At 44.4% G+C, this 10,566-nt stretch overlaps 1 protein-coding gene across 1 annotated transcript in view; it reads left to right on the top strand.

Annotated features, from left to right (window-relative positions):
- Window positions 1–904: 904 nt before the first annotated feature.
- The window catches only part of LOC124794917 (serine protease snake-like), a 271,581-nt gene continuing 261,919 nt past the window's right edge, over window positions 905–10,566 (top strand). The window contains exon 1 of the mRNA XM_047258621.1: window positions 905–1,057. Coding sequence (XP_047114577.1) covers window positions 955–1,057 — 103 coding nt within the window. The 5' untranslated portion in view covers window positions 905–954. The remainder of the gene's footprint in view (window positions 1,058–10,566) is intronic.

The following is a 10,566-nucleotide window of genomic DNA, read 5'->3' as shown; positions in this document are numbered from 1 at the left end:
CGATCCATTACAGCCATGCGGATAAGATGCCTGTCATCTCGACTGCTAGTGATACGAGGCCTTCGGGATCCGGCACGTCGTTCAGTATTACCCTCCTGAACTCACCGATTCCATATTCTGCTAACAGTCATTGGATCTCGACCAACGCGAGCAGCAATGTCGCGATACGATAAACCGCAGTTGCGATAGGCTACAATCCGACCTTTATCAAAGTCGGAAACGTGATGGTACGCATTTCTCCTCCATACACGAGGCATCACAACAACGTTTCACCAGGCAACGCCGGTCAACTGCTGTTTGTGTATGAGAAATCGGATGGAAACTTTCCTCAAGTCAGCACGTTGTAGGTGTCGCCACCGGTGCCAACCTTGTGTGAATGCTCTGAAAAGCTTTGCATATCACAGCATCTTCTTCCTGTCGGTTAAATTTCGCGTCTGTAGCACGTCATCTTCGTGGTGTAGTAATTTTAACGGCAAGTACTGTAATTGTCGGGGTATCTTTGAGTAGATATTGTATTCAGAAGGTATTGTTTTCTTCCAGAATGAAAGACAACATTATAACGTCTTCGTGAAGTGTTGGTCGGACTACGCTAGGCGAAGAACCATGTTGAATAGCATCCTTTGGACCTTGAAGAGGCAACCTATGGAAATAACGATGAATCCTGTACCGGGATCCCAAAGGTCACCGTGATCGGTCGCCAATGTCCCCGCGGTGAGAGCGAAACCTGTTTTCTGAGAAGCTGAACTGCTGCAGTACCCCAACAACAAGGCAGGTAGAGGCGGCTGCGAACGGGACAGCTTTCTATACGCGTGCGCGGTCTTCAAAACTGTGACGTCAGCGGAGAGCGCTGCCGCCAGCTGGGCCGGGAGTCTGCGCGGGCACCGGTGTTTCAGTCGGCCGGCAACAGTCGGAGAGTGCGGACGTGCGTGATGTGAGTGTTCCATTGTTGGCAACATGGCAGTGCGACGTTCCTTCTCCCGCTCGGGAATCGCGAGGTGGGCGTTGATTATAATCACGCTTCTACTCGTCGCGGCGACAGCCAACGCCCAAAGGGGTGGTGAGTATATTTCTAAGTACGGAAATAAACTTAACTGCGTCTACGTACGGGCAAACAGGGACAAATGTATCACCCCACGCTACTGCATATATTTGACCATTATTACTACGCCTCGATAATACACGACTATTGTTGCTGTTGCTCACGCTTCTTAAAGGAATTGTCGATTAACGCAATGTCAGGATCCGTGACACCCTATTGTAGTGTAAACATACGGGGTTAGGCATGGTATAACTGAGTAGAAGAGAATAGAAGCTTTCGAAATGTAGTGCTACAGAAGGATGCTAAAGATTAGATGGTTAGATCACATAACTAATGAGGAGGTATTGAATAGAATTGGGGAGAAGAGAAATTTGTGGCACAACTTCACTAGAAGAAGGGATCGGTTGGTAGGACATGTTCTGAGTCATCAAGGGATCACCAATTTAGTATTGGAGGGCAGCGTGGAGGGTAAAAACCGTAGAGGGAGACCAAGAGATGGATACACTAAACAGATTCAGAAGGGTGTAGGTTGCAGTAGGTACTGGGAGATGAAGAAGCTTGCACAGGATAGAGTAGCACGGAGAGCTGCATCAAACCAGTCTCTGGACTGAAGACCACAACAACAACCTAGATTTATAAACGTGTGTGTGTGTGTGTGTGTGTGTGTGTGTGTGTGTGTGTGTGTGTGTGTGTGTGATATGTATGTATGTAAGCGCATACTCGAGCGGATGGTGGAGACTGTATAGCGTTTTGGTTGCCGTAAATATTTCAACTTTTAAATTACAGTAGTTCAACAGAAAAACGCCTTCTTCATGCTGCATGTTAAGGTAGTTGATTCAGACGCGTTTCGCATTAGTTACAGGACATCTTAAGTGCGAGTCAGATCAGCGTCTAAATCATTATCTGTAAACCCAACAGCTTTCTCTCTTGTGAGAAACTGGTTGAAAGTTTGCAGTTACGAGAGGAAGCAGTTTAGCCAACAAATAATGAATTAGACGCTCTCTGAAACTGAAAATTCCCTGTAACTAAGACGAAATGCATCTGAGTGCACAAGTTAAATATATATTTTTTTTTAAAATTTAATGTGCAGCATGCAAAAGGCGGTTTCCTTCTGAGCTACTGCAGTTTACACACAGTTGCTGCGAAGATGGCCACCACAAGAAACTTATATCAACTTGTGCCGCGTTTTATCTATTTGCTTTATGCATTCAGTGGTATTCAGAGCGCCAAAATGGCTTACACTGTAATGTATTGCACTATTTAATATTGAAGATTCCCTACTCTTTCTTTTACACGTTCATCATTTAGGCTTTGCATTACCTTGTTCCTATAAATACACGAAGAGATGTATACCACAAGACTGAATATTCTCTCATTACCGGCACGCGTAGATTTCGATACTCTATCAACTCTCACCGCACCCGTCATTATTGTTATGGTCACGTGCTTCGCTTTACCAGATTTCATCGATGTTTCCATCAGTTTGCATTTATTTTTAGATTTAAGTGCTGCCGAGAACGTCTGGCGTCGCCTCATTCCCAGGAGGATGTTTTGCAGCAGTTACGCAACTGACTCACCTGCTCGTAGAGTCCAAAACACCACATACACAACGGTATGTGACGAACCTGTAGCTCGGCAATCTCAATGGCTTTTCTTTTATGTACGAAGTTTAAAGTACTCACGGTGCAATCGTAATATCGTCGTTTAAACTGGGCTGGCAAGTGGGAATCCTTAATGCGCAGATGGAAAACTACTCGGTTGCCTGTGAAAATGGAGTACTGGTCCCTTGATTGGTTAGTAATTTATATAACATGAGCTGGCCACATGCTGATTATGGAGAATGCTGTACCGTCAAATCAACTATGATTAACTTGAAATGTAAATCAATAATTGCAATAAATCCACATGATGACGGAGGGATAATGCTCCAAAACGCTTAGTGTGAAGAACAATAAATTTGATTCGTTACAGTAATTTGTATTTTCAACTGAACGGCCATAGTCAGTTCTAATCCAAAATGTCTGAATTTAAAGTAAATGTAATTCAACGAACAGTTTAAGGATCGTGAAAAAAGTCTTTGTTCTTGTTCTTGAGACGAAGTCTCCGAATCAACTACTGCGTTAACACTAATGTAAACAAGACACTTTTTTTTACAGAGAGGTTGTATTTTGTCACAGAAGTAGTCACTGATAATGTTGTATCATCTCACGAAAAGCTCAGTCTACATAATTTGTATCAACTGTTATCTCCAGTTTCGGCTGAGTTAGGCTTTTTTTACATTTAACACTAAAATACAAAGTTTTGCTGTCACTGGCGTCATCTAGTGTAAGTCGTTAAAACCGCGTGATGCTGAGGACAGAGGGTATTGATATAATTTACGTCACCTGTACTGAAGTCCGATGTTAAGTGTTCTCCTTATATCCCACCACTCCTTATCGGATTGTGATCAGAGCCTTCCCTAATATACAGCTTTCGGTATGGCGAGTGGTAGTTACTCGACCTATGTCATTCATGGGCAGAAGTGAGGTGTCTTCTTTCTTCTTCCCCACCCCCTTTCGTCTTGTCTCAGGGAGCTATTGAGCACTTGAGAGGCTTACAATAAGTTTCCCCGTCACTTCTTTTCTCTTTCCCGGTCCAGTATTTCGCAGCTGTTATGCCCTTTATGGTGGCATTTTAAACGTCTTCCATAGCACAGGATTCGTCCAAGTTATGAAATATTATTAAGTGTCCGGATTGCTTCGCAGGTGCACGTAACATTCACCTCATTCCCCTCAGGTGACCAAAATTGTTCTGGCTCTTGAAACTCCTGTCCTTGCTCTATTGAGCATCTCCACGTAATGTAGGGTAGATGATAGCTGCATTTCGCTTCTTCCCCTGAAGTGAAGCACTCTTTCTTAGGAACATTCTCTTGCCACAGGAAAACATTTCTAACATTTGACGTCTAATGGTAGCGTTCACTGAAAAAACTTACCGTGGACATGACGCAACTGTATTATTGTACAAGAAGTGTTTACGGTTTTCAATCTATTCTCTGTCTCCCAACACCCGACGTCTTGTGGGCGGGGCTAATGCCGGACAACAGGTAGACCTTCGGAGATAGGTTGGCCTGATGCAGACCTTAACTAAGTGACTGACGTCTACATGCCTGGTGTAAACCGATGCTCCCTAAACTATTTCTCTCACACCCAAACAGCCCCAAATGCAGTTGATTGAGAACCAGGGGTTTTGCTCCCCACGTACAAGTTGTCAACTTTTTCAAGATTATGTACCTGCTACAGAATGTTTCTTTCAAAGCCATACAGTCTGTTCTGGAAAGTAGGGTGCGAAACAGAATAATTCGCATATATTCTGATATGTCACAGTGCTGAATTTCCAATGCTCTCCACTTAATATTAAGTTTTCTGCCAGCGTCTCTGTTTGCAAAATGGAAAGCAATTCTGTCCTAGATTAGGCTTAGGATGATTCAGATAATAATATTATCCCAATGTTTCAAGTGTATTGCTTATCTTGGTATCAACTTCTTCAAAGACCCTCCTTCGGGCCGTCTCAGGTAGTTAGCTCTTCTGATTTCTCCGGCGGCTCTTCTTACCTTGCAGCTTCTCCAAGATTTTATTTTTCATGAGGTAACCTGCACCAGATTGAGGAAGAGTACCCAGTGGTAGAAAAACACAGCCGAAACAAAGATGGCTCTGGTGTGTCTAACCAGTTTGCAAATCTGACTGTTCCTCATACAAATTGTTGTTTGTTTGATTGTGTACGTGCGTGTGTGTGTGCAGGTGCATGTGTACATGGGTGTGCTTGCAAGTTCTGTCAAGACCTACTCGCAGATACATCAGTGTGTTATGGTACTGCAGAGGAACTACTTGACCTTTTTGAGTGTAATTAATATCTAACTTCTGCATGAATCCAAGGACAGAAGGGTTTGATTTTAGCTGGTTCCAACTGCAACAACAACCCGATAGATTTGTCAAATTTGGTACCATATTTACCTCAACGAATTCAAAGCTTATGCTCTATGTCGCAAAGGCTACAGTTTTCCGCGTTCTCCAAGTGTCAACTGTTTGGTCTCTGAATCATCCATCGTTGTATTTCGAAGTGCCCTGGAGCTAGAGCACTGTCTACAATGACATTTATAACCACCAGGCCTCAAAATTCAGCCTTCCGTTTCCAACTGCTTTATAAGATGGTACTAATAAAACAGTGCAATGACACACCGCTCTCATCAAGAAGTAAAAAGTTGAACAGTTTCTTGTGGAACGAATGCGAAAAATGCGTATTCAAAAGAATCTTTTGTGTGATGTGCAATTAACTGCTGTTTGTCTTACAAGTTAAGTATTGTTTTTTTCATGCAGTCAGTCACAAAATGTTTATAGATGCCATTTACGTAACTTTTACTGAGCTCCCATTGCCGTTATAGACCCTGCTCGAACCAGAACTCTTCCTCATTAGCACGAGTTCTAATTGTAGGGTTAGTGGAAATTTCCTCCACCTTAACTGAGCACACATTTCACTTGGCGAAGTTTACGGGATACAGCTAACCGGTCGGGTTACGCGACTGAGGGAAACTTGTAAGTGTAGTGTATAGCAATGACGATGAATGTGTTCATTGCAACTATTAATGGGTGAGACTACCATTTGTAAACAACTCTTTCTACAAAATACTGGAAATGATGTCAAAAAGAACAGAACTCGCAGAGTTCACTGTCGAGCCGTCGGCATCGTTTCACTCTGCACGACTGCAGCTGCTTGTAAAAAAGTAACACTTTGCTGGCCTCCTCCTGAAATTTTCCAACCGACATTCTAAAGACCAATTTATCTGTCCCACGAAGACTCACGAAGAATCACAATGTCGAAGAGATAACTGTAGCGGCGCTTGGAAACGTGCCACCATTTTCGAATATATTAGCTCACGATCAGCCGTCAGACCGCGTTCCATGAATCACTGGAAAATAACAAAGTGCTTTGCGAGACAGCTTTATTTGCAACGTACAGCAGCAATTCCCCAGCTTCATAGGTGCTGTTCTCACCATGGAAAGTCCAGAGACAGGTAGAATCGCTCTGTCGTACAATATCTGCGAAGTTAACAAAAGCCAAGCTAGTAGATCCAGCGCTCAGACCTGTAACTCTCGCTGAGGGTTTGGATAGAGGATACATTTGACACTCGTGCAATGCACCTGAAAGCAACAAAGATCTGTTTTTTATCTACCGTACATGCTCCTTGAAAGTTCGATCCTACACGACAACAGAATCATGACGGAACTCCACGCCATTACACAAGTCATACTTACGTGTTTGATATGTACCATCACGGGCGGCCGGTATATCCCGTTTTCTTCTTTTGAGTCACCAGTCTTCTGACTGGTTTGATGCGGCCCGCCACGGAATCCTCTCCTGTGCCAAGCTCTTCATCTCAGAGTAGCACTTGCAACCTACGTCCTCAATTATTTGCTGGATGTATTCCAATCTCTGTCATCCTCTACAGTTTTTGCCCTGTAGCCCCTCTAGTACCATGGGAGTCATTCTCTGATGTCTTAATAGATGTTTTACCATCCTGTCCCTTCTCCTTGGCCGGCCGGTGTGGCCGAGCGGTTCTAGGCGCTTCAGTCTGGAACCACGCGACCGCTACGGTCGCAGGTTCGAATCCTGCCTCGGGTATGGATGTGTGTGATCTTCTTAGGTTGGTTAGGTTTAAGTAGTTCTAAGTTCTAGGGGACTGATGACCTGAGATGTTAAGTCCCATAGTGCTCAGAGCCATTTGAACCACCCCCTTGTCAATGTTTTCCATATATTCCTTTCCTCTCCGATTCTGCACAGAACCTCCTCATTCCCCCCGTCGGAGGAGGTTCGAGTCCTCCCTCGTGTGTGTGTGTGTGTGTGTGTGTGTGTGTGTGTGTGTGTGTGTGTGTGTCGTCCTTACCGTAAGTTAAGTAGTAAGCTTCGGGACCGATGACCTCGGCAGTTTGGTCCCATAAGACCTTACCACCAAATCAGTCTACCTAATTTTCAACATTCGTCTGTAGCACAACATATCAAATGCTTCGATTATCTTCTGTTCCGGTTTTCCCACAGTCCACGTTTCACTACCATGCAATGCTATAGAAAACAGAAGAATGAAGTCCAGGATCAACGTTTAACTCTGCAGCGGAATGTGCGCTGTTTTTGAAAGTTCCTGGTAGATTACGCATGTCTGCCTAACCAGACCTCGACACTGCCTTTCGAAGGAAGTGGCGTTACCGACTGAGCTGTCCATCCAGGCACGACTTACAGCCCACCCCGCAACTTCACTTGTGCCGTACCCCTGTCCTGCCTTCCACGCTTAGCAGAAGCTCTTCTGCGTGCCACACCGGTGCGAAAAATTTAAGGACGAAAGTATCTTTCACATTATGTGTCGCTGCGAGGTGACATAGCTCTATGAAACTTGGACCATAGATGGGAAACATTGCTACAACATACTACAGAAAGTAACTGAAAAAAATACGGAGTAAGGAGAACAAAAATGACAATAATTAAAATAAAAACCCCATCATTAATGATCGCCCCTTGGACATTAAAAGAGGCAGAAGAAGGGTCTTAAAAGGGGGTGTGATCACCACAGGCGCTAATGCTTGCTCTACAATGTTCTCCCATGCTGTCTACAAGGTTGGTAAGTTCTTGTGCTAGGGCAGTTCATTCTCCCGCAAGCACGGCTGGATGGTTATTGGTGCACGTGGATCTGCTACAGTGCCCCAACGCATCCCATAGGTGCTCGATGTGATTAAATGCCGGCCCTTGTGGCCGAGAGGTTCTAGGCGCTTCACTCTGGAACCGCGCGACGCTACGATCGCAGGTTCGAATCCTGCCTCGGGCGTGGATGTGTGTGGTGTCCTTAGGTTAGTTAGGTTTAAGTAGTTCTAAGTTCTAGGGGACTGATGACCTCAGATGTTAAGTCCCATAGTGCTCAGAGCCGTTTGAACCTTTTTTTGTGATTAAATTGGGGGTAACGAGCAGGCCAGTCCACTCGACGAATATCCTGTCGCTCCAAGAGATCCTCTACGTGCCCTGTTCGATGGGGTCGCGCATTTTCATCCATGTAACTCACCTCACGGCCATATGCACCCCTTAAAATACTCACAAGGGGAAGGAGTGCAGTTCCCAGTAACGTTGACTCATGAGAGTATCGTTCAAAAATGGTTCTGAGCACTATGGGACTTAACATCTGAGGTCATCAATCCCCTAGAACTTAGAACTACTTAAACCTAACTAACCTAAGGACATCACACACATCCATGCCCGAGGCAGGATTCGAACCTGCGACCGTAGCGGTCGCGTGGTTCCAGACTGAAGCGCCTAGAACCGCTCGGCCATACAGGCCGGCGAGAGTATCGTGTTCAAAGATGTGGTCGAGTGTACGCCCATGCAGATTAAGCTTCCCCACAGCATAACACCTGGACCGCCAAAACGATCATATTCGACAATGCTCATATGGAGAGGGTTGGAACACTTAATGCACCCAGGAACGTTGTGGGGTAATACAGTTTTGCCGGTCCAGGTGTTATAGTGTTGGGGCAAATAAAGTTGCATGGACACAGTGACCTTCAAATCCTTGAACACAGTACACTCAGTGGTCAACTTATGATCACATTGTACTCCTACCCTATACAGAGTGGTCCATTGATCTTGACCGTGCCAAATATCTCACGAAATAAGCGTCAAACGAAAAAACTACAAATTACGAAACTTGTCTAGCTTGATGGGGGAAACCAGATGGCGCTATGGTTGGCCCACTAGATGGCACTACCATAGGTCAAACGGGTATCAACTGCGTTTTTTTAAAAATAGGAACCCCCATTTTTTATTACATATTCGTGTAGTACGTAAAGAAATATTAATATTTTAGTTGGACCACTTTTTTCGCTTTGTGATAGATGACGCTGTAATAGTCACAAACATATGGCTCATAATTTTAAACGAACAGTCAGTAACAGGTAAGTTTTTTAAATTAAAATACAGAACGCAGACACGTTTGAACATTTTATTTCGGTTGTTCCAATGTGATATATGTACCTTTGTGAACTTACCATTTCTGAGAACGCATACTGTTACAGCATGATTACCTGTAAATACCACATTAATGGAATAAATGTTCAAAATGATGTCCGTCAACCTCAGTGCATTTGGCAATACGTGTATCGACATTCCTCTCAACAGCGAGTAGTTCGCCTTCCGTAATGTTCACACATGCATTGATAATGCTCTGCCGCATGTTGTCAGGCGTTGTCGGTGGATCACGATAGTAAATGTCCTTCAACTTTCCCCACAGAAAGAAATCCAGGGACGCTAGATCCGGTGAATCTGCGGTGCTTCGACGACCAATCCACCTGTCATGAAATATGCTATTCAATACCGCTTCAACCGCACGCGAGCTATGTGCCGGACATCCATCATGTTGGAAGTACTTCGCCATTCTGTCATGCAATAAAACATCTTGTAGTAACATCGGTAGAACATTACGTAGGAAATCAGCATACATTGCTCCATTTAGATTGCCATCGATAAAATGGGGGCCAATTATCCTTCCTCCCATAATGCCGCACCATACATTAAACCGCCAAAGTCGCCAGTGTTCCACTTGTCGCAGCCACCGTAGATTTTCCGTTGCCCAATAGTGCATATTATGCCGGTTTACGTTACCGCTGTTGGTGAATGACGCTTCGTCGCTAAATAGAACGCGTGCAAAAAATCTGTCATCGCCCCGTAACTTCTCTTGTGCCCAGTGGCAGAACTGTACACGACGTTCAAAGTCGTCGCCATGCAATTTATGGTGCACAGAAATACGGTACGGGTGCAATCGATATTGATGTAGCATTCTCAACACCGACGTTTTTGAGATTCCCGATTCTCGCGCAATTTGTCTGTTACTGATGTAGAGATTAGCCGCGACAGCAGGTAAAACACCTACTTGGGCATTATGATTTGTTGCAGGTCGTGGTTGACGCTTCTCATGTGGCTGAACACTTCCTGTTTCCTTAAATAACGTAAGTATCCGGCAAACGGTCAGGACACTTGGATGACGTCGTCCAGGATACCGAGCAGCGTACATAGCACACTTCCGTTGGGCATTTTGATCACACTAGCCATACATCAACACGATATCGACCTTTTCCGCAATTGGTAAACGGTCCATTTTAACACGGGTAATGTATCACGAAGCAAATACCGTCCGCACTGGCGGAATGTTACGTGATACCACGTACTTATACGTTTTTGACTATTGCAGCGCCATCTATCACAAAGCGAAAAAAGTAGTCCAATTAAAACATTCATATTTCTTTACGTACTACACGAATATGTAATAAAAAATGGGGGTTCCTATTTAAAAGAAACGCAGTTGGTATCCGTTTGCCCCATGGCAGCACCATCTAGCGGGCCAACCGTAAATTTCGTTCTTTGTAGATTTTTCGTTTGATGCTTATTTCGTGAGATATTTGGCCTGGTCACTATCAATGGACCACCTTGTATACGTTTTTTCGGGGATGCGTTCGACCTTG

Source organism: Schistocerca piceifrons, chromosome 4 (assembly GCF_021461385.2).
Source record: "Schistocerca piceifrons isolate TAMUIC-IGC-003096 chromosome 4, iqSchPice1.1, whole genome shotgun sequence".
Taxonomy (NCBI): Eukaryota; Metazoa; Arthropoda; class Insecta; order Orthoptera; family Acrididae; genus Schistocerca; species Schistocerca piceifrons.
This window is presented reverse-complemented; position numbering and strand designations above follow the sequence as displayed.